Source organism: Macrotis lagotis, chromosome 3, assembly GCF_037893015.1.
Source record: "Macrotis lagotis isolate mMagLag1 chromosome 3, bilby.v1.9.chrom.fasta, whole genome shotgun sequence".
In the NCBI taxonomy this organism is placed as follows: domain Eukaryota; kingdom Metazoa; phylum Chordata; class Mammalia; order Peramelemorphia; family Peramelidae; genus Macrotis; species Macrotis lagotis.
In genome coordinates, this window is record NC_133660.1 from 35,718,822 (window position 1) to 35,746,548 (window position 27,727).

Sequence of the window (27,727 nt, forward strand, 5' to 3'; positions counted from 1 at the left end):
TTTCTTCCTCAATATAAATATGCCTAATTTTTTTAATCAATTATCATTAAGTGGTATCACACTCATTTAGAAATGGATATCTGTCTGCTGCATATTAACTTAGAAAATGTCCACACTGAATTTTACCACATATATCAAAGACATATTGTACACACATTATATTTGAATTACTTTTGGAGTCTTTAATAGCAGAATTGGTGGGTGAAGATCAACTTTCACATAGCTCAGTTGAACAGGGTTCTTTGAGTAAGCTTCTTCAATTATAAATAGAAGTTAAAGCTTGCCACTTTAATCTTATTAGGAGCCCCAAAAGCTATCTGGCTATTTGGGATGCCACTGCCATAGACACAACTGATATGGTATTTATCACAGATATCATGAATTAAGGTGTCCAAAGAGGCAAGAATCTAATCTTTGCCATCTGGTGATGTTGACCAAGAAGGGAGACCGTCAATTTAGTTGATGCCTCATTTACCAATATAGACATTTACTAATATAGGGTGGCAGTGGAAGGCAATTGATAAGGCTTTTCTTTTATTGGAATGCCTGATATCTTAAGTTCCCAGCTCTTCCCCCACTTTCCCACACCTGAGTTACCCCCACCCCATGCTGGTATGAAGGATCATACTCTTCTTTGATTGGACAAAATAGAAGTAATGTTTGAGATCCCACCTTCTGATGGTCAAAGCCATAAAAAGCCAAGCATAGGACTCCATTTTGGAGGATCTGGTTCTCTAACTGCATAATTCTTGACTTAGAGAAATATCACTAAATGTGAATCAATAAATGACAATGTTAACCTAATTGTTTTTTGGTCTTTCTTAAGGCCAAAATTTCTGGTAACATTTGTCCTTGATTAGGACCAACTCTGGGAAGGTTAAGGCATATTTATTATCACAGGCAAAAACTCAGTAAGGACCCTTAATCATTTTAGGTTACACGTAAAAACTACAAAATATCTATATTATACTGTATAATTTTTATTTTGTTGAACATTTCCCTAGTTAAATTTTAATCTGGTTGAGGAAAGACCCCAGAGTTTCATGGTGCCTTAAATTTAATAGCTTCTGAATATGATATGGATTGGGCTCTCAGAAGCAGAAATAGTAGGGCACAGACTCTGTCACATGGGAAACATTGATAGGTTGGATGTTGTCTTTCATTCTTGAAGAAAAGTAAAATGACTTCTCTATGCTGGAAGCAACATATATTGGAAACAATAACAATAAATCAATAATAATTATTATAATGATAATGACAAGCATTTTATTTAGTACTTTAAAGTTAAGGCAACACTTTATATATCAATTTCATTTGATCCTCACAACAACTCTGAGATAGATGCTATTAATGTTCTCATTATTTGCCCAAAGTAATGCAACTGAAGTAATCAGGTAATTAGGTAAATTTTCATCTGCCTTCCAGACTTCAAGTTCAGTGTTCTATCATTGCACCACCTAGAGGCCAGTAGGAAAGATACTGAGTCCTTATCCAGAAATGAACTGTGATTCTTGCATCTGAGGACCAATTTCATCAAATTCAGAGAGGCAGTTTGGTTATCAATATCACCATCATCATTTCCCATGGCATCTTAGGAAATTTGCCTATTAATGTGTGAAGAGCATTTTCATTTCTGTCAATGCTGCAAATAATCTCTGAAAAATTGAAATGTTCCATTTTATCACATTTTTTTTTTCTCCTGGGGAAAGTTTTAGGATACATGGGTTTTGCATCTAGATCTTTCATTGATTATGTGTGCCTGTTTCCTCAGCTTAAAATGAAGATGCTCACGTCAACCCCCATTATCTACTTCCTGGACCTGTCAGGGCATCTGAGATTCAATTCAGCACTTGTGAAAGATTTTTACTTTTAACTCATCAATTACAGTCATTTCATAATAGTACAACATGGTATTTGCCAGGAAAAAATATCCTAGAAATGACCATCATGTACTGACAAAGCATAGAGACCAAATATGGGAAAAAGGAAGAAATATTTGACATGAGCAAGCATTTTATATTACTTTAATTTCTTGCTGCATGAACTTGCCCAAGTGACAATGGGTTTAGCAAGTTCATTCATGATGCCATTGATAACCTATTTGCACTTGAACAGGTGCCAGAGGTAGTAGACAGGAGATATGAGCAATTGAAATTCCTATGTTGAAAGGTACTGGGTTTCATTAAAACCTATGGGACAAATAACCAAAAAAGGAGAGGGACCTATGGGAGCCACAGTCTGGTCTCTACCTACCTTTAAAGACATTTCATATTACTCACCACCTCATCATTCTAATCAAATTGACCAACTAGCTGTTCCTCCAATATGACAACCTTCCTCCTGCTCCTTTGATTTTACTCTATCTGTTCCCCCATATCTGGAATTAATCTTCTTTTTCTCCACCTGTAGAATCAACCTCCAGCTTTCTTTGAAGTGCCTCTTCTTCCATGATGTCTTTCTGGAATCCTCTAGCCCTTACCCCATTATTTATTCTTGTTTCATTTTGAAAATACCCAGTCTTCCTTTATCAACTTTCTTTTCATCTGTTTCCTGCTGTTGCCCCCAAGGATAATGCCCCAGTGACAATGAAAGTTCTTTAAGGGTGGAAGCATTTTTGGCTTGGTTCTGCACCTCCAGAACCCTGAAGTGAGGGTCTTATGTCTCCTCAAGCCTGGTATGTGCTTCACTGTTAGGCAAAATTTACCAACCTGAATGGGTCTCCATAAATGAAAAAAGGAGACACGGGAGGCTGGGTCTCACTGGAACAACTAGAATGCATTTTGTGTTGGACAACTCTGTTTTGGGAAGAGAAGTTAACTTCCTTTTGTAAGGCAAAACAGTTTTGTCACTGGGTTTAGATCCCCTGATACATCTGGCCAATAGAGTAGGGTGGCAAGAATAGTTTCTGCTTTAAGCAATGAGAGAGAAATGACATGGATCTAGCTCGTTTCTATATACCCATCCACCTACCTTATCTGGGCTGATCTTGTACTAGCCCAGGCCTCTGGAACACAAGAGTTGTGAACAGAGTAGAACAAGTCCCACTTGTATGATAAGACTGTGTGACCCAACAAACCTGAGCAGATAGTTTGGGAGAGACAGAAGAAAAAGGGAGATATAGAAGAAAAAAGTGGGGGTAGGGTAGGATTGGGAAACTTTAAGCAAAGATTACCTACAGTAGAGAGAAAATTTTTCCAGCTAGTTATGAGTTTAAATCTGGCCTTGGACTCTTACTACCTGTGAGGTGTTAGTGAACTCACAAATCTCTGTATGCCTCAGTTTACTCAAGTGTAAAATGAGAATATGATAGCATCTAGTTCATAAGGTTGTTGAAAGAATTAAAGGAGATAATATTCATAATCATTTAGTCCAGAGACTGACACATAGTGGTGTTTAATAAATGATTGCTACCTTCCTCCTTTATTTATATTCCCAGTGCTTGGCACTTATTGATTTGCCTTGCTTTATGTAGAGTGAGGGTACTGTCAGAAATGTCTGTTTTTTAATGCGCTATTGGTGGGGTTGTGAATTGATCCGAACGGTTTTTAAAAGGGTTCTTAATCCCATTGCCCCAGCAATGTCTCTATGAGGTTTGTATCCCTAAAAGATTTTTTTAAAAGGTGGAGGAAGGAAAAGGACCTATCTGTACAATATTTATAGCAGATTTTTATGGTGGCAAAGAATTGAAATTGAGATTATGCCCATCAGTTGCTGAATGACTGAACAAGTTATGGTATAAGATTGTAATGGAATATTATTGTGCTAAAAGACAAGCAGAATGAGTTCAGAAAAACCTGAAAAGATTTATATGAACTGATGCAGAGTGAAATGAGAAGAACCAGGAGAACATTGTACCCAGTAACAACAACATTATGTGATAATCCTTTATGACAGACTTAGCTCTAGTCAGTGATACAATGATCTAAGGCGATCCCAAAAGACTCATTTTGAAAAATACTATCCATTTCCAGAGATAAAGCTAATGGAATCTGAATACAAACTGAATCATAGTATTTTTCATTTTTCTTCCTTCTTTGATATTAATTTGTTCCAAGTTTTCTTCCACAAAATTACCAATATGAAAATGTTTTACATGACTACACATGTATACTCTATCAAGTTGGTTATTTTCTCAGGGAGGAAAGAGAGGAGAAAAGAACAGGATTGGAACCTAAAAGTTTTTTTTTAAAGATTGTTTTTACATATAATTGGAGCAAAGGTTATTTTAAGAAAAATATAGGACAACTAGGTGGCTCAGTGGATAGAGCACCTGCCCTGGAGTCAGAAGGACCTGAGTTCAAATCCAGCCTCAGGCACTTAATAATTACCTGCGTGACTTTGGGTAAGTTACAACCCCACTGCCTTGCAAAAAACCTTAAAAAAATAAAAAGTAATAGAATGAATTAAACAATTTAGTTTTTTTAAAAAAAATATCTGTTTTGGGGGTAGCTAACTGACACAGTGGATAGAGCACTGGCCCTGGAATCAGGAGTCCCTGAGTTTAAATCCACTTTAATAATGACCTAGCTGTGTGGCCTTGGGAAAGCCACTTAAAAAACAAACTAAAAAAAAATCTGTTTTTGCATTCTGAGTTTGATTATCTAGCTAGGTCTTAACCTGGTACCAAACAGCATTTTTAAAATAGTTTGATAATTGTAATACAATCCTTCCCATGTAATCCAATATATTTCATTTTATGCATTTGAAGACATTATTCTGAGAAGGGTTCCATAGACTTTATCAGACTGTTACAGGAGTCAACAGTACAAAACAGTCTGAGAGCACTTGATCTGGGCATATTTCATTTTATCTCTTGGACTGATCAGTAATGAGTGAATAACAAAAAATAATTTTGCTTCTGAGAAATGAGAAAGAAGAAATAGGCAATTGGAAACTAAACTGTATTTTCTAAAGTTTCTTACTTGCACCACTTTCCAGTCATATAATATTGAGAAATAGAGGGAATAAGGAAATAAAGTATCAGCAGATCTTTGGGGATAGGGTTTTTGTTTGCTCCAAGATACTGATGTCGTAAGTGTTAAGATTTTAATTCTCAAGGGTAGAATCTTTCTCCCTGACTATTAAGGGAAGAGATGGCCAAAATGCTTCGTAGAAAAAAAAACAAAGAAGCAATCATAATTGAAACCAAGACTACCAGTATTGCTATTAAACAATGAGATTTTTAAACTCGGGACTATACAACCCAGTTTAAAGAACATATATTCACATTTTCACTTATTGGGTAGAATTTTAGGATGTGATAGTTTTATTTTTTGAAATTGATGTTTGCTATTAGAATATATTAAACCAAGAAGAGAAGAAGAGCTGGAGGATTTTAGAAAAAGACCTTATATAGATGGCTATATTTTTCAAAGTTTTTCATGTCTCATGCTACAACTATGAATTTGCTACTATTAAAGTTAACTAAATAAATAACTTCTTCCTGTTTTAAATCATAGATGATGAGACTTGATGAGGTAGAACCTCTCTAAATGTTACAGTCAGTTCTAAATGAATATGGATTTGATAGGCAAACTGGTAATAGTGGCATTGTGATGGCAAATCTCAGGATCTTCCCTCTGAAAAGGAGCTTCCTACTTTTATCCTATATTGGCTTAGATATTAAATTCTTGAAAAGATGGAGTTTGGATGCATGACAAAAACAATTTCAATAATATCTAGGACTTATGTAACCCTTAAAGCTTCCAGTGTGTTTCACAAATATTATTTCATTTTTCCCTTAAAATAAATCTGGGAATATGGATGCTTTATTACTCCCATTTTATAAATAAAGGAAACTGAGGAAGATAGACTGAGTGATTTGCCTAGAGCACAAAGCTAGTAAGTATATAGACTACTAGATGTAAACATAACTTTCTGACTAAGGTTTGTTAATCTAACTATGGCATTCCTTGAGGAAGAAAAAGTGAGGAAGAGAATAAACATTCATGTATTAACTACTGTTTGCCAGAACCCTGTGCTAATCACTTTATAAATATCATTTCATTTGGTCCTCATAACAACCCTGTGAGGAAGTGCTATCAGTATTCCCATTTTATAGTTGAGGAAACTAGGGTAAAATAAGACCCAAAGTCACATAGCCAGGATCTGAGACTAGATTTGAACTCAGGTCTTCTTGACTCCAGGTCTGGCACCCCATCATCATGCCACCCAATACTACCATTTAGCTGGTATAATATCTTACTTTCCCAGAAAAATTTTCTGACCACGACAATAGACACTCAGTGTTTTATGATGCCTTATGATGAATCTTTGTGTATAGTCAGAGTCCACAATTATAGAAATACAAAAGTGAAAATGAAACCCAACAATACACCAAATTTATTATTTACACTTTTACTGCTGTGAATTTGTAGGGACTTGGATGTTATTCTTAGTCCCCAACAGTCCATTTTAGGCAGCTATTGTGGGTATGATATCCATTTTTCTGTTGGTCACTTTCCCATTAAGGAAGCAGAGAAGCCATCCTTAGGATTTGATTGGTTGGTCCTTCTTACATAAGACTTTTTAAAGAGTGTAAGCCTAGGCAGAACTGCTGTAATTCCCTCTGCTGTTAAAAAAAAATGTCTTTCTGACCCAGTATTGTCTACATAGTGAGTGTGAAGTGAGAAGAGAGAGCACCATTTATTTGAATCATTTTATTTTTATTTTTTAGGGTTTTTTTGCAAGGCAAATGGGGTTAAGTGGCTTGCCCAAGGCCACACAGCTAGGTAATTATTAAGTGTCTAAGATCAGATTTGAACCCAGGTACTCCTGACTCCAAGGCCGGTGCTTTATCCACTACGCCACCTAGCCACCCCTATTTGAATCATTTTAAATCTTTTATTGTGAAGTAAATTTATTTTTATTTGGATTTTATATGATTCACAAATGCTTCCTCATGTTCCCATCCTGAAGCTGAATCATAAGACTAGATTGAGCTGGGCCTACTGAAACTTGTTAGAGCTCTATTTTGGGGGGAATGATATTAATGGCTGTCCATAGATAGTGGCCTAAAGAAGAAGGAACACTACTAACCCAAGAGTTATTGAAGGGTAGCACTAAAAATTAAGAGTGTCCCCGGGGAGGTATACACAGAGATAATTCCAATAAATCACTGTATTATTTTTTTAAAAAATTCTAGCAGTTGTCATATTGGGAGCCACTGGAGTGGACCTGGCAGTGCCCCAGGAAAAGAAGATAACTTGTTCCCCCACCCCCCAATTACCTAGGTGGTACCACCCTATTTCAAAATTGCTTTGCCAGATAGATGGTTTGGTCAACCCAAACACAAGTCAGGTTCAGATCAGGAGGGAGTGTTGTGGTAGGGGGTATCATCAACCCTGACTACATTAAAGAGATAAATCTGTTGTATAATCAGTGATGGGCTGAGAGGGTGGAAAGTTCATAGGGGTCTTTTGGATTTGGTTAACCCAAATTCATTGGACTGACTCAGATAATGGGTAAAACTCTAGGATGGGAGGGATCCAAATTCCAATTTCAGAGAAAGGAATCATTAGGGAACATAAGAGAGCAGGTAGCTTCATTCCCTTAAGGGAGGATACCTTCAGGGAAAAAAAAGCAACTATGGAAGGAGTCTTAGAATATCTTCTCCAAGATCTAGAAGGAAGAGTAGGAAATCTTTGGGTTTGATCCATGGTTTAATTGTAACAGTTTTTTAATTAAAAAAAAGCTTTGTTCTTGTTGAATATTGCTTAGAATACTGCCAATGGAAGGAAAGAAGAAAAAAAAGGAAGGAAAGGAGAAAGGGAAGAAAGGAGGAAGGAAGGAAGGAAGGAAAGAAAGAAAGAAAGAAAGAAAGAAAGAAAGAAAGAAAGAGGAAAGTAAGGAAACAAAAATGGTGAAGCATCTACTATGTGCCAGTCACTAAGTTCTTTACAAATATTATCTTGTTTGATCCTAGCAATAACTATTTGAGAGATAAATATTATTTTCCCATTTTAGAGTTGAGAAAACTGTGTCAGGTTAAGAAAGGTTAAGTGCCTTGCCCAGGATCACACAATTAATAAATGTCTAAGGCTGAATTTGGACTCAGACTTTATACATTATATTTCAACTGAGTGTGGAGGTCTGAGTCAATCCAAAGGTGGAAGGAAATAGGCAATGGTCAATCCTTTTCACCTTACTTGTGTTGAAGGAGATCCTGGGGCACAATAAGTAATTAAAGATAGGTGGGAAGGAGTCAGAGCACAGAGGTTTCTTTGTTTCAAGAATAATAGAAACCTTTCCACTGGTGACAAAACCTGAAAGTTCCATCAGGCTCAGAAAAAATTATTCAGCTTGAGGGGGCTCTTACTTCCTTTTCCAGAACTGGCAAGATCCTCACCCTAAGCCAGGTACAAAAGCCACCAACCAGAATAAAGCTTTGTTGAGAGAAAGGGATGCATAGAAGGCCAGAACTCATCACAACCAAAACTATCAACTTGTATCATAGTCCTGTGTTTGACAACTGTATCCTTACAAGGTAAATGAAACTAATCTATCCCTAGGGTTGGGATAGATTCCGTAGCTTATTCAGACATAGGCACTTATTAATTAATAAACCTTTGTTGAATTGGATGGAAAGAAAAATGATGGAAAATTCTTAAAATATTGAGAGAACATGGCAGATTTGTTTTCCAATCAACTGTTTGGATATTAAAAATAATTTTATTCATTCTGACCAGATTAATATCAAAGATATTCTGAATGTTTTAGCTATTTTTGAGTTTTAAAAACAAACACCAAATCTGGAATTCTTCATCTTTTTCTTTGACTGTCTGAGGAAATCAATGAACTGCTTCTGAGAATATTTTAAAATTCATAATATAAAGATCATAAAATAAACTGATTTTATTGAAATACAGTTATCAAAATATAATTTTTAAAAAGTTCACGAACTAAAGAACTTCTATGCTAGATGAATCAGTTACTGAATGTTACCAATAATTATGTCTTAATGAGATCTTTTTTTAAAAGTGATTCATTGCTTCTCTCAATGCTAATATATATGATGCATCCTTAGTCACTATTAACCTCTGAATCTAGTACCCTGTTCTATTTTTCCAAAAAAGAACAACTAAGCTTCTAGGGAGGAAAGAGTTTCTTATATCATAAAGTATGTGTTATTATCATAATTATTACAATAGAGAAAAATTGCAATATGAAGATAGATGTTGCTACATTTATGAAATCTTTATATGGCAAAATAGTTTGCTTGTGAAGGAGGATACTCGTACCAAAAGATTAGAGAGTTAAAATCATCTCTCCCTGTCAAAAGAAATTGGCTAAAAAATAAGAAATTTGGGGTTGATCTATCCAATAATGGCAATTTTCTCAGTGCCATTTATTTCAGCCAACATCAAAATACTTGCACTATGTACTTGAATGAGCTATTTTTTGATGGATCTCAACATAATTCAGTATTTTTTCATTTAGACATGTTAATGGTCATGTTACAGAGTTTCCAAACCTGATAATGACCTTTGCAGCTTAATCTTTGCAGAAAATGCCTATTTACAGGCAATACTTCATTTTTGTCTCCCTCTGCATGAACATCATTTTGTTCAAATGATGCCCGGTTTCACTTAAAAATGGAGAAAATTTTTAAAAAGTGGTTTTACATTTGCAATGATACCCACAGGCAACAGGAAACTAATGTTTCAAAAGAAAACTTGATCCCACAGTTAGATAATGCTAGTTTCCTCAATAATGTATGAGTGCCTGAAGGCTTTATGTTGTTGCCAGACATACATTTTTTTGATTGGTAAGAATTGCCAGGTGACGTTTCATGAAATATAAAAACAAGGAAGACAGAGGGAGGCCAATAAACAGAACAACCTGTCAGTCGGGAAAGAAAAGGGAAAGAGATTATTAATCAACAGCAAGAGATGGCATTTGGAATTCCTTTGTACATTCTGCTCAATGGTAGGCATTCTTTACTTCAATCTTTGCTCGAAAGGGATTCAATTTCTTTTTTTTTTTTGAAAAGAAGTCAGTTTCAACAAGTTTTGCTTGTGACATAGATTAGGGCAGAGATTCTGGGAACCAGCTACCACTCGGTTTTTATTTGATGAATGTTGATTTTTCTGATGTTTTGTCTCCTTTCTCTTGGAACGTATAATGATCCTATTTTTAAAACAATTATAGGACATTTAAGGCCTTTAATTGATTCCAATATAACTGTCTTTAGGTAGCTGTATCAGTATATATCTATATCTAGCTATACATACATATCTACAGCTCTAAATCTATAAATGCCTATATCTGTCTATGCCTTTATAGAGATATAGTTTATAAGTATATAGAACTATCTGTCTATATATCTACCTATATAAACCATCATTTATATTTTATATTTTATACTAAAATGTATATATGGACATTTATATCTATATACTATATTTATGCCTACTTACAACTATATTTATATATTTATAAATACATGTACACTTACAGTTATGTAGGTATAAAGAGACATCTATATAAGCATGTATACTTATAAATTATAGATATTATATTATACATAAAAGAACATATATTATATATACCATAAATGAGACTAGATTTTGAGTAAGAAAGGAATTGAGATTTCATCTATTCATTTATACCTTCATTTTATATAAGAAGAAACAAAAAGTTCAGTGATTTGCCCAGAGTTATATAGGTAGTATAAATGGCAGTATCTGGATTTGAATCCAGCTCAAAATTGAGTATTCTTTCCAATGTCCCCACTTTTGTTATGTTCACTATTAATAAATAATGTTTTTTCCTATATCATTCAATTAAAATAAAAGAGTCACCAGAATGAGAGTTTTGCATTTTTTAAATAAAAAAATGCAATATAGGGCCATTTCAATTTTTTTTATTTCTTTTGTTTCTATTGCAAATGTATTCTTAGTAACCCAAACAGCATCATGAATAGGAATAACTCCAAGATATGCTTCTTAGGCTTGAAATAAGTTGCTCTGGGAAATTAATATGCCAGGATGTTTTTTTCTTCTTCTTCCTAATACAGCCATGGTATCATTGAGTAAAGAGGCAGCTGTTAATCTTTCTACACCAATAACAAGCCAACAAAGTAACTGGACAGTTAACAAAACAGAAGGTATTTTCTTCCATATATTTATATTTCAAGTGTTGATAATTACTGTTAAAGAAAACTGGATTCTGATGAAAACAGGCTCAATTATTTGCAGTTAAATACTTTCAAGAGGTAACTTAGCAGGATAGGGTCTCGTGGAAGTGTTCTAATCTGTTCTAATCTGTTGCAAAACCTGGGAAAAAAAACCAAAACCACATTTTAGTTTAATTCACTGACCTGGAGGTGCATGGTTGTGTAATTGCCTATTGAGATTCTGAACTCAAGAGTTCCCTTAAAACTTGGCTTCTCTTGGTGAACAAAGACCTTAACCATTTTAGCATTCTCGGGAACTGGCATCACAATGTGTGAAATGAAACCACCTTCTGCCAAGGGAATCTGAAGAAAGTCAGCATCTGAATCCACTTTCTCCCCATGTTCAGGAAGTTCTTTTAGCATCTGCAGAGCTCCCAGCCTCTCGCATTTCTTTTAATTATGATTACAATAACTACTAGTAGCTTCTGAGCATCAGCATTTTTTCAAACCTGTTTGAACTCTCGGAGGTGAACTTGGAACGCTTGTTACCTGCCAAGACCTGAGCACAAGTCTTTATGATTCTCACGCAAGCCACATTCCCCATGCTGCTTTGAAGATTAGTGATGTTATCAAGCAGAGAGGAAACACCATATCCTGACCTCATAGCTTGGCAGGCAAGTAGAAGACGAGGGTCATTTCAAATATGTGGTTTTAGAATATCTGTATGAACAATATTGAAGTAGAAAAATTATTCCAGGAATTTCCTTCTTGGGAGCACTTTTCACTCCTGAAATTATATCTCATGTCTCCTTATGCACAATACCTACATATGAGTTTGCATATGTGTGTTACATATTATCTAGATGTGTATATAGTTAAATATGTATATGTGGGCATAGATGGCCCGATATAAAGCCCTCTTAGAAGCTACCAGTACTTTTAGACCATAAAAGTTTATTTTTATTTACCTCTTTTTTTTCTTTTCTCATCCAAACATGAATATAGTCATTGATCTTCATAATTGAAGACCAGCTTTCAATAACTTATTTTTCTAGCAAATCCTTGTTTATAAGCAGTAGCCTTCCTGAAGACCAGTTTTGTTTTTCTCCATGAAGACCATTCTGTTTAAATAGATGTTGGTTTTTACCTAAAATTCTCAAAACACCAGCAGTAGGTCTCAGTTTGATTTAGTTTAACTAATTCGGGGATTTTATAACAGTTCTACCCAAGACCATTCTTTAAATACAGTGCTTTGTGAGGAATTACAAAACTTGTGCTTTCTAGACTCAGTTCTTCTCAACCCCCTGTGCCTACCCCAGGAGACAATCATTGAGACTCTTTTTTTTAGCACATTTAGCAAAATTAAGCAAAATAAAAACAAAACTTGGTCTGGATTCTCTCTAATTGCAGTTAAGTGGTGCAATGGATAGAGCATGAACTCTGAAGTCTGGAGTACATGAGTTCAAATCTGGCCTAAGACACCTAACTCTTACTAGCTGTAGGATCCTGGGCAAATCACTAAAAACCTCCCCCCCCCCCCACAATTGTCCCACCCCAGCCATATCTGGTCACTGGACCCAGATGACTGGAAGAAAAAAATAGAAACTGATGACTTAGCACAGCCCCCCTCTCAAATCCAATTCACATGCATATTATGGCATCACCTCCCTGATGTCATGGCTTTCTTCGAAAATGAAAGACAAACAACAATCTAATAGCCAAGAGATGTTCTTCATAATAATATGTCAAGACAGCTTAATTACTGGTTTGCCAAAAAGACCTCATATAAAATAGTGTCACCTGTTCCCACAGAATAGACCTGAAGGTAATATCCATCAAGTGAGGTTTTTAAAGAGACTTAGACAATTGGATCTTAGTACAAAGGCTTCTTAGAGAAAACACTATAAGTTTCCCCTCTTTAAATTAGGATTGGGTCCTCAAAGGGGGCATGGGCAAGGCAAAGATCTACTTTTAATTCTAGGATTTATGGTGATCTCTAAGATGAATATAGAGTCAGTAGTGTAGAGAATTTAAATGACTTGTCAAAAAGTCACACAGGTGGTGCCTGATGGAATTAGAATTCTGATTCTCAGACTCCAGAGTCACTAAGAGGTGAGCCCTTTCGTAGAACAATTCTCCTGGATAGGCTCATAAGTCATTGATTATTTCTCCTCCTGAATCCCTGCTTCATCTTTTGTTTTTAGTTTTTTTTTTCTGTAAAGCAATGGGGTTATGTGACTTGCCCAAGGCCACACAGCTAGGTAATTAGTAAATGTCTGAAGTCGGATTTGAACTCAGGTATTCTTGACTCCAAGGCCAGTGCTCTATTCACTGCACCACCTAGCTGCCCCTCACCCCCGCTTCATCTTGAATGATGTGTGTAAGCTGCTGCTATTGGACAGTGCTGTGCTAAACACACTCAAGCAGAAAAGACTCCTCTCCAATGCACTGGGGGTTGCTGGACAATACTGCAAAAGGAACAGTCCATTCTCTGTTGATTTTCTTCCCCAGGCCATAAGAAACTGCAGTTCTTCCTGGTTCAAAAGAAAAACTCTTTTCCATTATTATTTGTCTTGGCATTTGATACATTGCAATATGTTCATTTATTCTGTGTAGTAGTTTGAGTCCCCAACTTTTTTGGGGGGTTTATTTTTATAGGCAAATCAGTTCATTAATTTTAAGTCTTTAGGTCATTATAATGGTTCTAATGAAAAAAAAGAAGATATTTCTCTGCTTTCTATTGTCATGTCTTTAATGTGTGTGTGTGTGTGTGTGTGTGTGTGTGTGTGTGTGTGTGTGTGAAAGAGAGAGAGAGAGAGACAGAGACAGAGAGACAGTCTTACTCATGAGGCAACTTTTAGAGGAATTCCCCTGCAAGTTTAGAACACTTTGTCCTTTACTCAAAAGAAAAGAGGCTTGAACTCAATATCTCACATCATAATGAATAATGGATTCTGATATATGGAAGCGAAAAGAGAAAGCATAGCAATCATGCTTATTTTCATCCCTTCAATAAGGAAAATGATTAGTAGAGTGGCCATCTGTAAATGCTAGGAGGATAGAATCAATGCTGCCATCTTTTGGTGAATTTGTGCACACCCATTTCAAGTGTCCCTTGTTTTGAACTCCTTGAACTTGAAAGAACAAACAATCCATCCCTACTTTTAATTGTTTAAAGACTTAGCTGGATAGGATTAGCTCTACCTTCTGAGCACCAGTTAAAAAATCAGTTGTTCACAAGTTTTGGTTCTCTGCTCTTCTAACCCTAATCTATTTTTCATGTCTCCTTCTTTCAGCTGAATACACAGAGGGGCCCATAGCCCTGAAGTTCTCTCACCCTTGTCTTGCAGATCATCATAGCTACTGCATCAATGGTATCTGTGCATTCCACCATGAACTCAAGAAAGCCATCTGCAGGTAAACAAAATCCTACTTTCCCTCCCCCCCACCCTATAACAGTATCTTGCTCAGCTGGTGGTCTCTTATATTAATTAGCAAACAAATCTGCTCAAACCAACTTAAAGAGGCACAAGAGCTGAAAAGAATTTTTCTTGAAGAAATCAAGAATTTGATTTATATTTAATTTTCTTTTTCTAATGACCAAGAACATTTTAATAATTTTTTTTATTTCTTTCTTTACTAACCTGCCATTTCCTAACCACCCCAGGGAGTTAGGAACAGAGACGGGGCAAATCCAAACCAGTGCTTTTTCCCCTTGGAAATATCAGCAATTTACTTCTAATTTTTGTTTTAGAGAGTTGCCTGTCATCAGTCAATCAGATCTTTTTTTAATGGCTTATTTGCTGAATTTTAAATTTTCTATTTCTATTTATTTTTAGGTTGTTTTTTTTTGCAAGGCAATGGGGTTAAGTGGCTTGCCCAAGGCCACACAGCTAGGTAATTATTAAGTGTCTGAGGTCAGATTTGAACTCAGGGACTCCTGACTCCAGGGCCAGTGCTCTATCCACTGCCACCTAGCTGCCCCAATCATTCAGATCTTAAATGATTTGCCAAGAGTCAATTGTAAAATTCAATAAACACTTATTAAATGCCCACTAGCTTTGGGGGATTTGAGGATAAGAGAGACTAAATTAGTCCCAAAGCTAGGACTTAAACTCAGATCTTCATGCTGCTAAAGCCAACTCTCTAGCCATTATACGATCAATGGTAGCTCTCATAAGATAGTCAGGGAGTAGTTATTAATGTACAGATAAAGACGCCATGACCTCAACTTCTTTTGATATGGTGAAACAAGGAGAAGATGGAAATTAAAAGAGCTAACTGGATATTAGTTGCATTTTTTGTGCTTGAGAAAATTCATGGGATTGTAGAATCATAGGTTAGAGACAGAAAATCTTCAGAAATCAGAGTCTCACCTCATTTTACAAATTAGGAAACTGAGGTGCATTGAGGTGAAAGAAATGACTCAACCAGGGTTGCACATATGATAAGTATCAGATTTGAGCCCATGTTCTGAATCCAAAGCTAAAGTTACTGCACCATTCTCTCAGCTTTCTTCTGTCTTAACTGAAGGGGCATTTGGTGTAGTGGAGAGGGTACAGACTTTGCCATCAAAGAACTTGGATTTCAATCCAAGTCTGCCATTTATTTCTTGGCTGGCTTTGTACAAAGTCATTTCCCCCTTCTTTGAGTCTCAGTTTCCTCATCTATCAAATAAGAAGGTTGGGTCTGATGATCTCTGAGGTCTTTTCCAGCTCCAGATTCTCTGATCTATAAAGTGTCCGAATTCTCTGAGCTATAAAATGCCCCGTATCAGACTCATAGAGGGAGTGTGACCCTAAACAAGTCACGTCTCTCTGCTTCAAGTTCCTTAATTGTGAAATGAGTAAGTTGAATTGTGTGGTCTCCAATGGCCATTTTCTAAGATAGGTTTCAGAGAAATTGTAGATCGATACTAATGAGGGCAGTTCCCTTGAGAATTCCCCATTAGTGAAAATATAGAACAGAAGCTAGATTTTTATTTAGTCACTGAATTTTCATTCTGATCAGAGGACCGAATGAAATGATCTTGAGAAAAATAACAATGACCTTGTTTAGTATTTCAATGCTTTTGACAGATTGAGAATTATTTCCTATTTAAAATTCCTGCCTTTCTAATTTAATTACCCCCTTTTCTACAGTAATTTTTTAAACACTCAAACATTTGTTGATTCATTGAAACTGAAATCTTTTGTAACTGCATCATTAACATTTTTAAAATATATATATATTAGATGCACTACAGGTTATACTGGAGAAAGATGTGAGCACTTAACATTAAATTCATATGCTGTGGATTCTTATGAAAAATATATCGCAGTTGGAATTGGCGTCGGATTGCTATTAAGTCTCTTCCTTGCTATTATCTACTGCTATGTAAGAAAGAGATATGGCTCAAGCAGGAATATGGCATGGACAGCCTTGCATTGAAATTCAGACTGCAAAACTGGCCGGATCATTCATGACAGCAGTTCTGGTACCTTTTTCTTCGTTTTTTTGTTTGTTTGTTGTTTTCCCCCATGAATCCTAAGAAAAGGAGATGGAAATGCACACCAAACTGCCCAGATCTAAGTTCACATTTAGCAAATAGTGAATCGTGAATGAAAGTATCTAGCTATAAGTTCCAGCCTTTATTATCTTGCCCTTCTCACCCCATCAGAGGTAAAAATGAACAGATTCATAGCAGTGGTCAATTTGGGATACCTATTTTGGGTTTCTGAAAACAACTTTCCAAAAGTCAAAGCTCATAAGCAGGACAGTATTGTCAGCATCCTGCCTTCTAAGATCACCTTACCCTTCTACTTCCCATTGCCCACATATACAAACTCTAAAGCCTTCTTTCCTAACTTAGTAGTCTGTAGTCCTTGAAAAAAGACCCTGCTCTGGTGTTGTTGGGTTGGTGGGAAGATTGGTAGGGTCTTCCTATTCCCCTTCCCAAGTATTTCCTTAGAACACAGGATCATAAGAGGAAAGGCCATCCCTCATCTTACAGAGGGAGAAGTTGAGACTTAAGGCAATTAAGTGACTTAACTAAATTTACACAGTCACAATGCTTAGTAGACATTCAAAAAAAAAAAAACATAAATAGAACTATCCCCCTTTCTTTTTATTACTGGTATAGCAGAAAGAGAATTGGACTTCGAACGAGGGAGATTTGGGTATAAGTCTGTCATATAAAACATACTTGCTCCTTAAACTTGGGCAAAGCACTTACATTTTCACTGCTTCAGCCAAATTCTTAAGAATATTAGTTGCAAAGTAGGTATAGACACATATGGGTATTACTCATTTGGGGAGTTCTTTTCATCTATAAAATCGTAGTTCCAATCTCAATGCCAACACGCAAAGATTTAGAGTAGATGAAGAGAGGGTAGAACTGGTTTTGTTTTACCTTTTTTAAATGTGGATGTGGATGTGATGGCCATGGTCAGAAGGGAACAGGAAAGGAAAGATAAAGTTTGATATTTATATGAGATAGGCATTAGTTGTAGAATTATGCAAAAGATCTCTATTTTCCTATTTAATACATACCCAACAGGATAATGTAAGTCCCTGTTATATTACTAAATGGATTTATATAAGTCTTATATCATTCTACAGTTATCTCCAGTTGTTGGGTTGATTTTGTATTCAATACTTCGTTTATGTGCATGAAATAGCATATAAAAGATCTTCATTGTTTATTCCATTTAAAGCAAACCTAACAGTATCTTATAGGTCTTTGTTATATTGTAAACTGAATTGCTATTAGTCTTAGACTGGTCTACAATTATCCACCATTGGTGAATTGGTATTGAGTTCAATGCTTTGTTTTAGATTCATGAAATTGAAACCTTTATGAAGTCTGCTCTGGAGAGAAGAGGTCACTGCAAGAAGTGAGCAAAACATCACTAGTTGACGCAGATGTGGGCCAGAACTGAACTGAAATTTTCCAAGGGAATACAGCAAAATATCGTGTTCTTGGCGAACACAGAAAGAAGAGGAATAGATCAAACACTTGCTGATCTATCCCATGCTCTGAGTTCCCATGGAATGAATGAATGGACACACTTCATTTTCACGAGACTTGATAGTGGTGATGAAGATTATCATGGGAGTTTTGAAACCAAGAATCCTAGACTCTCCCTGAGTCTTTTTTGGTGTTATTGTGTTCAATGCAAGACTATTTGGTGTTTTTCTTCTGATAATATCAGGTGTGGATAGCTGCAGTCATTCTTGCAAGAATCAATTAATTCAACAAACATTTGTTATAGACGAAATTCATGTTTAAATTATTGATTAGATTGCAAGACTTCTGCACTCCAACTAGCTCTAAGAATCTATTGCTCCAAAATTCCATGGCATATGGAAGGGAAAAGAGACATTTTCACAGAACTCCTCACTATGTGGATGGCCCTATCTGTGGAAGGCCAGAATTTGGAAAAGAACTATAGTTGTACTTTCTCCTGGTGCCTGTTTACTACTGGAAAGTAGGATTAGCCCCATTTGGCTTCTTGGCTGTCCACAATGTGGACCTACCCCCTTTAAATAAGCTACTAAATGAATGTGATAACTATTTTTTAAAACAAAACCAGTGTTAATGAGGCTGCAGTGGCCCAGGAATGAATTCACAAAGCAAACTCTTATTTCTAGAAATGAAAGATCTGTAGAAATCTTATAACCAAGTTGTCTTATCACTGTATTATCACTTATAAAGGGAGGTGGGTGATATTCAGAAGAAGCAAGAGCTTTATCAAAAGGAGTCAAAAACTACCAAAGCATTTCTTCCTCTGAATGGATCACAAAATGCTGTGCCCCAACCACAACGGTCCCCTTGATTCATAGTCTCTTCCTGATAGCAAATGTATGATTTAATGAATGACCATGTAAAAGTAATAAGAATATTGTCCAATGTGAGATGTGGTCCAGAGTTTTTCCTTAAGTTTAGACTGAGGAAGATCATTTATTTTTTTTTCTTTTTGCAAGGCAATGGAGTTAAGGGACTTGCCCAAGGTTACATAATTAGGTAATTATTAAGTGCCTGAGGTTAAATTCAAACTCAGGTCCCCCGACTCCAGGGTTGGTTCTCTATCCACTGTGCCATTAGCTGCCCTAGCATGGTGATTTCTTCACTGGTTCATGAACTAAGGAATTTTTCTTCCCTATTTCTTCACTATCTGTATACATGAAAGAGATTGAGGTTGGAAAAGTATAGCAAAAAGCATTGAATGGGAAGTCAACACATCAGAACTTTGGCTCAAGTCGATTCTACTATTCATTAAGTGGGTGACCTTAAGCAAATAACTTTCAATTTTTAAGCCAAAGTTTTTTCCATAAAGTATGTGAGATGGAGGTTCTTGAATAATAATAATAATAATAATAATAATAATAATAATAATAATAATAATAGACTGGGGCATAGTGCATAGAGGGGGTAGGTCTGGAGTCAGAAAGACCTGAGTTCAAATCAAGCCCCAGATACTTACTATGTGACCCTCTAGTAAGTCACCTCACTCTGTTTGACTCAGTTTCTTCATCTGTAAAATAAGCTAGAGAAGAAAATGTCAATCTACTCTATTATTTTTGTGAAGAAAATCCCCAAAAGGGCATGAAGAGTTGGATATGACTGAAATGACTGAACCACAACAACAAAAAGAACAAGAAGAGTAGCATGTATACTCTAAGGCTGTTATCTCATTTGATCTTCCCCTGGGTTGTGGGTGCTATTATGATCTTTTTTTTCAACAAATAAGGAAACTAAGGTTGAGAAAGGTTAAGACATTTGCCCAGCTAGTAATTTGCTTTGGTGGGATTTGAACTCAGGTTGCAATCTCTTCCAGCACAGTGCAATTATACAATTATCTCATCCTCTTATTCAGATGCTAAAGAGCAAGTTCTATGGAAATTAGAAATGGTTACTAAGGATTAATATAAATGAGTTGTGAAGCAAAGAAAGAATGCTAGCTATGTAAAAATGTAGCATTTACTTTTAGTTTTCATTAAATAGAAATAAGAAGTAGCATTTGTAGAATCTTAAGGTATGAAAAGCACTTCAAATATTATTTTATTTTATCCTCACAATTCTTTGATGTTCATTGCCTGACTTGGGCAGATAAGGGTTAAGGTTACACATCTGGTTAGTGGATTTGATCACTGGATCCAAAGCTGGATTTGAATTCAAGTCTTTCTGATTCCAGACTGGCAATACCTCATCACCTCTAAAGTATTAAATACACCTTGAAACCCCAGATAAATGAGAAAGGACTGAGAAAAGACCTCATTACATCAATGAGTCCCAGTTTTCCCTCTTCCAAACAAACTCTGAACCAAAATACTCAAAGAACATGAGAGTTGAGTAGCAATTGGCAACCTTTAGAAATTCTAGAGAACAGGAGAGGATTTCCAGGATTGTAGACATATGTGTATATATATATGTATGTATAATAACACAACCAAAGTTGTGTCAAATTCTAGACAGTAGTATATGAAAATTCATACCTCAGACACAACATATTCCTCTGCCCTTTATTCATATGGAAATTCTGTTATAACATATACATAGGCATCTATATCTATATCCACCTATCAATCAATCAATCAATCTGAATTTTCAGAGAGGGAAGAAAGTAGAATCTTCAAACTAAAAGGTAGGGAGTTTGAAGTCAATTATTATTAAAATTCTAGAATTTGAAACATAATTGTGCAAGTTGTACCACCAATTACTTGGTGGAATGGTCTTCTTCAATACTGAAGAATTGCTATTATATATTATTATTATTATTATTATTATTATTATTATTATTATTAGCATTTAAAAAGAGGTCATTTCCAGGATGAGTTACTGAAAAGCAACCATACCAGAAGAAATTCATTTCCGGTTTTGACCAGAAATCTATCAGGATTTCAGTGAGACATTTAACAAAATCTCTTAGAATGCTGCATGTGTTGAGGATAGTACAGTTATGTGGCTACAATGCTAATGAAATGAATTAATTGTGAGTTCATCCTAACCCAAGGGGAAGTTTCTAGAGGAACATCATATGGCCTTGGTCCTTTTTTCTGTTGTTAAATTGCTTGTTTTTTTTAAGGGTGAAGAAGAAAATCTAAATGACTTGTCAAATATAAAATAAGGATAAATATAAATTCCTGCTCTTTAATTAAAAAACCCTCCAATGCTTGAGTACAGTATGAGGAAAGATGACATAGATATGTCTTAGGTGAAAAAGATCACTGAATTTGGGTGAGCCACAAGCAAACATGAGTCAACAGTATGATTATGACCCCAAACATAGTAATAAATTATGCAATTTCATAAAGCACAAAAATTAATAGTCTCACTGTTAACTTCCTTTGCCCACAAGCATTTTAATAGGTATGTAGCTAATCTAAGACCAACCAGTATGATGAAAGCATGTAAAACCATGCATTTTAGAATCTAGAGAAAGGAGCAAAGATGCCTATCGTTTAAAAGAAAACATAGGATAGGTGTTTTTAAACATTTGCAGAATTGTCACCTAGAAGAGGTAAATTTTATTCTCTGAGTATAACTTAGAATAAGACAATGGACAGAAGTCGTAAAAAGAACTCTTGATAGGTATTAGAGAGAGCTTCTGTTTGATTAAACAGAGGGGAAAACTTCTTAGCAATTAGATCATAGAAATTGGAATTTAAAGGGACTTTAGATCAGTTCAAGTTCCTCATTTTATGGATGAGGAAAATGTGGTTTTGAAAAAGGGAAATGATTGACTCAAGGTCATTCAGGAAGAAACCATTCACAACAAGAATTGAAAGGAAAGAACTGAAGGTAGAAGCTCCTTACATTTAGGTCCAAAACTCTCTTCCTATCCCATACTTTCTAAGAAGCCAGAAGTGGAGTAGACCATCTTGTAGTGAGTGAACTACCTGACACAGGAAAGCTTCTAAGAGAGACCAAATGGTTATTTCTCTGTTGTCTAGGGGGTTTATATTTAATCAATCAGTTGTACTGACATTCCTTACATCTCCAAGTCTATTATTCCAAAGATCCAAGACATATGAAAGGGAAAAGAGAAACTTTTATATAATTCTCTTGGCAGATCAATGATTTTCCCCTTTGGAGTATCAGTGTGTATGGTTTTTAATAAAAAAAAAAAACTAAAGGTATTATTTAGATAAAACATAAGACAGACATTTTAGGAGAATTCAGTTATTTACTAACATTGCAACAAGTCTTACCAGGGAGTTCCCAGTTAGAGGCTGAATTGGTGAAAATAGATACTCTGCTGGTGAGCTCCTTTCTAAACCTTTGGGAGCTGGATCACTCACCAGAAACCATGGACATAGTTGAAATAGAATATATTATTGAAAGTCAAAAGACTTTGTTTTAATTTATTTTTTTAATTCCTATAACAAAAGTGGGAATATTTATTTATTAAATTGCTAAAACTATTGTGTCCACAAGATTGATCAAAGCCTTGTTGCAACCTACTATCCTTGCCTGGAAGGGCTGACAATTATTCTTTCACTTCCATAAAACAGTTCCTCATTATTCACTCTTGAATCAGACTTTCTCACATAATTCAGCTTTCCCTTGAGTAGAAAATATTTGACTTCCTTTGTTGTTCTTTTTTTGAAGACTGGTGCCAGGCCAACTGACGGCACATCAGCACTTTTATGTCTTCACCCAGGATACTAGGCTTGCATCACACTAAGGAGTGGGGAGATGGTCACTCCCTCTCCAATGACTCCAGGAGGCCACACCTAGATTGTTATGTGTGCTCTTCTGAGGCATTTCTCAGAGAAGCAAATAAGCTGGAGAGAATCCAGGCAAGAAAAACAAAGTATGGTTAAAGAGATGCAGATGAGGGAACTCTTAAATATTTGCAAGATAGAAACACTAGTAAAAATGAATTTCCTTAGCACAGTACCATACACATTTGAAATTAAGAAAAAGAATTAGGATTGTGGTGGGGGGTGAGAAATAGAACAGAACCAATTTGAAACCTGGCATCTTAATAAATACTATTTGAATAAAAATTAAATTATTTTGTGCAGTAGTTTTCCAGGAGTTATTCTAGTTTTCCATCACATCACAAAAAATGTTTTATATGCATTTTCTCATTTTATCTTCACAACAAACTCATGAGGCTCATAATGCCCATTTTTTTTTCTTTTTTTTTTTTTGCAAGGCAATGGGGTTAAGTGGCTTGCCCAAGGCCACACACCTAGGTAATTATGAAGTGTCTGAGGCTGCATTTGAACTCAGGTACTCCTGACTACAGGGCCGGTGCTCTATCCACTGCACCACCTAGCCACCTCTTAATGCCCATTTTTCAAATGAGGAAGTGTTGCTCAAAGAGACTGAGACTTGCCCATGGTCATGAAACCATTAAATGATTTGAATCTGGAACTCTACTGACCTCCTTCCAATGTTTTTCCATTACAATAGAAATTATCAGACTTTTTGGTCTCAAGTCCTCCTTACACTCTCAAAAAGTTTTGAAGATGCCAACCCAAGAGCTTTTATTCATTTGCATTCTTTTACATTTTTCAGTCTGAAAATTAATTAGTCTTGATGTTATTATGAAAATTATTTTAACCTTATGGACCTCTTGGCAAAATCTCAAAGATCCCCAAGTGAGCCTGTATTAAAATTTGAAAATAATTGCATTGCATCATACCATGTAAATCCACCCACCAAAGTTGTGTCAAATTCTAGACAGTAGTGTATGAAAATTCATACCTCAGACACAACGTATTTCTCTGCCCTTTATTCATATGGAAATGCTGTTATCTGATTTTCAGTAAAGAATCTTTTGTTCCAATGTGATATATTGGGTAATATATGTATATAAACCAGCTTGTCGCTACTGTATCAATCAATACATCAATTTTATTTAAACCTTTAATGGGCTAGATGTTGGGTGAAGCTGTCCCTTCCATCAAGGATTTAACATTCTATCAATGACCCCAAAGATTTCCTGGTTGAAATAAATATCTAAATTGATAGAAGCCATGTAGGAATGAGCACTTTAGACAAATTAGAGACTTTTTAAAATTGTCCAGAAGAAAGACTAACCACAAAGGAGATCAATTTCAATCCAATCAAACAACCATTTTATATTAGGTGCTGACAATGAATTTTGAGTTGATGTTCCCTAACGATTTTTTCTTTCATTCATTGTAAAGAAAACAGTGTTGAGTGCTGAAGAGGTTATATTTGTTCATTGATTTACTCATCAATTGTGATGTCTATATCTACTTGTATTTTGTCAGGAGGGCTCAACAATGACAAATCTCTATCTACTTTGGGAAAGTGGAAAGAGAAGGTCGATGACATCATAGTGGTTAAGTGGAACTGATGGAGAGTCCATTGACTTTGAGTTCACTTCATTCTGTTCTTTTAACTGTTCTCCAGGCCTCTAAGTGTACAGTTAGAGTGATATTTAATGATTTTTCCCCTCCTTACCCCTTAATAACTTAAACCTAGTTTCTTTCTTCCTTAAGTCAGAATTTTTAGAGGAAGAAAATTATCATCTTTGGTTCATTTCTTTATATAAATTGAGATTACTGGGGTATAGCTATCCCTCAAATTCTAAAGGCTATAACTCTATTATTCTGCTGATGTAAATCTGGAACAGTAAAGGCCCTATATTTAGTGGCCTCACAAAGACCATCATCCACAATCCCTATTTGAAAATCAACTGGAGAAATTATAATATGGAGATAATCAGCAACCTGGGTTTATTTATTTAACATAGATAAATAAACATATTTAACAAATTTTTTCCCCTTGATGAGTGGCTCTGGAGAACTCACCTAACCTGATATATGAACAATGCTAATGATGATAATAAAAATGATAGATATAACACCTACTATGAGCCAGGCACTATGTTAAAATAGGTGCTATTATCATTCTCATTTCACAGTTGAAGAAACTGGGGCAAACAGAGGTTAAGTGACTTGACCAAGGTTATACAGCTAATAAGTTTCTGAGGCCACATTTGAACTCAGGTCTTTCTGACTTCAGGTCCAGTGCTCTATCCAACCATGACACTACTTAGTTGCCTCGCATTGACCATATTATCCTACCCCTACAGGGGTGGTCTCTAATTGCCAGACTGATTAATGATAGTACCTTTTAAGCATCTGTCAAGACAGGCTGGAAGGATTTGCATTTGGTCTGACAGATTAGCATGGCTAAGCTAGACATCCACCCAAACTTTTTTCCTAGCCCTACATTCCGGAGTACATCATCCCAATTTCATTCCAAACCGATTCAACTGATTCCATCCCCATATAGCCCAGAATCCTCAAGTCCTGCCCCTGATTTCATAAGGAGCAAAGAAGCTAAGTTGCCAGGAGCCCAATCTGTCCAACCCAAAGCCTCACTCCCTCTGTAAGACACATGGGATATTTCTTGTTCTGGGAAACACCCACTGCCTTCCAAAGGTACATCTCATAAAGCTGAGGAATGTGATTATGTGGTAGGGAGAGAGAATGAGGCTGGTTAAGTATGCCTTCTCTACATATCTTTAAGTTATTGGATTTTTCCATGTGCTTTGGAAAAAAACCAGTCAAATTGAAATTCAGTAAAGGCTGGAGTAAAGGCCATCTCTGGATGAGAGATATCATATTTCTTTTTGTATATCTACGTCTAACACCTCAATGAATCAGGATTTTTAGAATCCTTAAAACCATATAGAAAGATCCCCAAAGAAACTACCTTCTGTCTCCCAAAGTTGGAACAATAATATAATTTGGCTCCATGAAGAGAAATCTTAGACAAGGATAGATTTGTGAAGGAACTTTAGCAGAAATATGATCAATTGGATCTTACTTTGTACTCCTCAAAAGAGAGGGGAATCTTCCCTTTCTTCTTTTAATATAAAGCTAGAAATCCAAAAGTGAAAAAAAAGGTTTCTGATCTGTAAACTGTAGAACTGTATGCCAGTATCCAGGTAGAGTCTAACCCAGTACCTAAGGGAAGACTGGAAGAGAATGGGTTGGGCGATTCAAGGAACAGCATAGTCAAAAGAGATCAGCTGCATTTGGGCATTAGATGAAGATGACTGGAGGATGGGAGTGAGACAATGAAAGGTTCCCCTTCCTTACTAATAAAGTAGGACCATGTACCTTGCTCCAGTTAGGTGGCAGCTGGGTGGTCTACTAGTTCTAAGTATTGTCATATTGAGAGAAGGGCAAGAAGCAGGAAGGGATTCCAGCCAGTGTCATGCCCAGTTGGGAGTCTTTATATCTTGAGATAAGACCTGGAAAGGTCCAAAAGAAGCCTGAAGTCCTTTTATAGATATTGTCTCATTTGATCCTCAAAACAATCCTAGGACGATGAGAAAACTGATCTAGACTAAGGTTTAGGGACTTGCCCAGGGTCATCTTGCTTAGTTAAAGTGTCTGAGGTCAAATTTGAACTCTGGTTATTCAGGTTCAAAACTCTATCCACTGAGCTACCTGGTTAATGCTGAACTTAATACATGTTTTGTTATATAGCAGGAACTGCATCATAAGAAAACTAGAAATATGTCTCACCACTTGTAGGCCAGGGGTTCCTACTGCTATTATTCAAAAGTGCTTTTACCTCCAAATGCCAAAATAATACACTCCCAATCAATTGGGATAGAGTGCAATGTCTGGAGTCAGGAAGACCTGAATTCAAATCTGGTTTCATATTTATATTAAATCTATGACCCTGATCAAGTCACTTCACTCTGTTTACCTCAGTTGGTTTGCAGCCAGGAAGACCTGAGTTCCAGTCTGGTTTCATATTCATATTAAATCTATGACCCTGATTAAGTCACTTCTCTCTGTTTGTCTCAGTTTCCTGATCTGTAAAATGAGTTGAAGAAGGAAAGAGCAAAAAACTTCAGTATCTTTGCCAGGAAAATCCCAAATTTGGTCATAAAGAGTCAGACTGAAATGTCTGAACAACTGATTGGGAATTTTTAGTGAGCCAGCCTGCACAGAGCTATCCTGTCTGCTTTCAGCTGACCTCAGGTGCTAGCTCAGTACTTCCAGAGTAACCAAGACCCTGGCAGCTTGCAGTGATTCAGAGCTTAGGGACTCAAGCACTTTGGGGGTGATGAAGCAATCCCCTTATTGGCCACTGAACAGGAAGAGCTGATGACTCAATCGACTTTAAAAAGGGAGTGATCCACCCTCAGTCCCCCTCTCTCTTTCTGTCAGCAGAACAAGTGAGTAAGTGATCCTCTTGCTAAAGGGGTGGGAGTGGGGATGGTGCCCTTCCCTCCATCTCAGCATCACAGTAACTGTTTTCATGTGGCAACTAGATCTGGGAAGCTCAGGGAAGTAGCTCAAGCATGGGACTGCCTCTTCTGTTTTGTGTTTCTTACCTGAATATAGAGGCAAATGAACATTGAAGGCATCTTGTGATCCTAAGACTCCCCAAAATACCAGGACCATGGGTTGGAACTGATGGAGAAGACTGGAAATACTACAAAAGCAAGCAACCCACAAAACTTTCAAAATTCAGCTTCTAGCTAGAAGGGCACAGACTAAAATTATTCAACAGAATCTAACTATCTTTTGAAAGTAATAGAAAAAAAAATCTCCATACGACAAACCCATAATTCAACAAATAAACTGTTACTGGAACCAGGGCATCACTCTACATGA

At 36.2% G+C, this 27,727-nt stretch overlaps 1 protein-coding gene across 1 annotated transcript; it reads left to right on the forward strand.

Annotated features, from left to right (window-relative positions):
• Positions 1–9,039: 9,039 nt before the first annotated feature.
• EPGN (epithelial mitogen) lies at positions 9,040–20,806 on the forward strand. The gene is made up of 5 exons (XM_074228454.1): positions 9,040–9,927; positions 11,018–11,107; positions 14,413–14,533; positions 16,351–16,592; positions 17,933–20,806. Exons 1-4 carry the CDS (start codon positions 9,891–9,893, stop codon positions 16,544–16,546), a joined length of 444 nt encoding a protein of 147 aa, XP_074084555.1. The 5' UTR covers positions 9,040–9,890; the 3' UTR covers positions 16,547–16,592; positions 17,933–20,806.
• Positions 20,807–27,727: the final 6,921 nt, after the last annotated feature.

What these genes read in the sequence shown, in the direction of transcription:
- EPGN (XM_074228454.1), top strand. Translation starts at nt 9,891, where the DNA reads ATGGCATTTGGAATTCCTTTGTACATTCTGCTCAATG. An exon ending in TTTGTACATTCTGCTCAATG is followed by an intron (nt 9,928 to 11,017) that starts GTAGGCATTCTT and finishes TTCCTAATACAG; the next exon opens with CCATGGTATCATTGAGTAAA. An exon ending in CTCAAGAAAGCCATCTGCAG is followed by an intron (nt 14,534 to 16,350) that starts GTAAACAAAATC and finishes TATATATATTAG; the next exon opens with ATGCACTACAGGTTATACTG.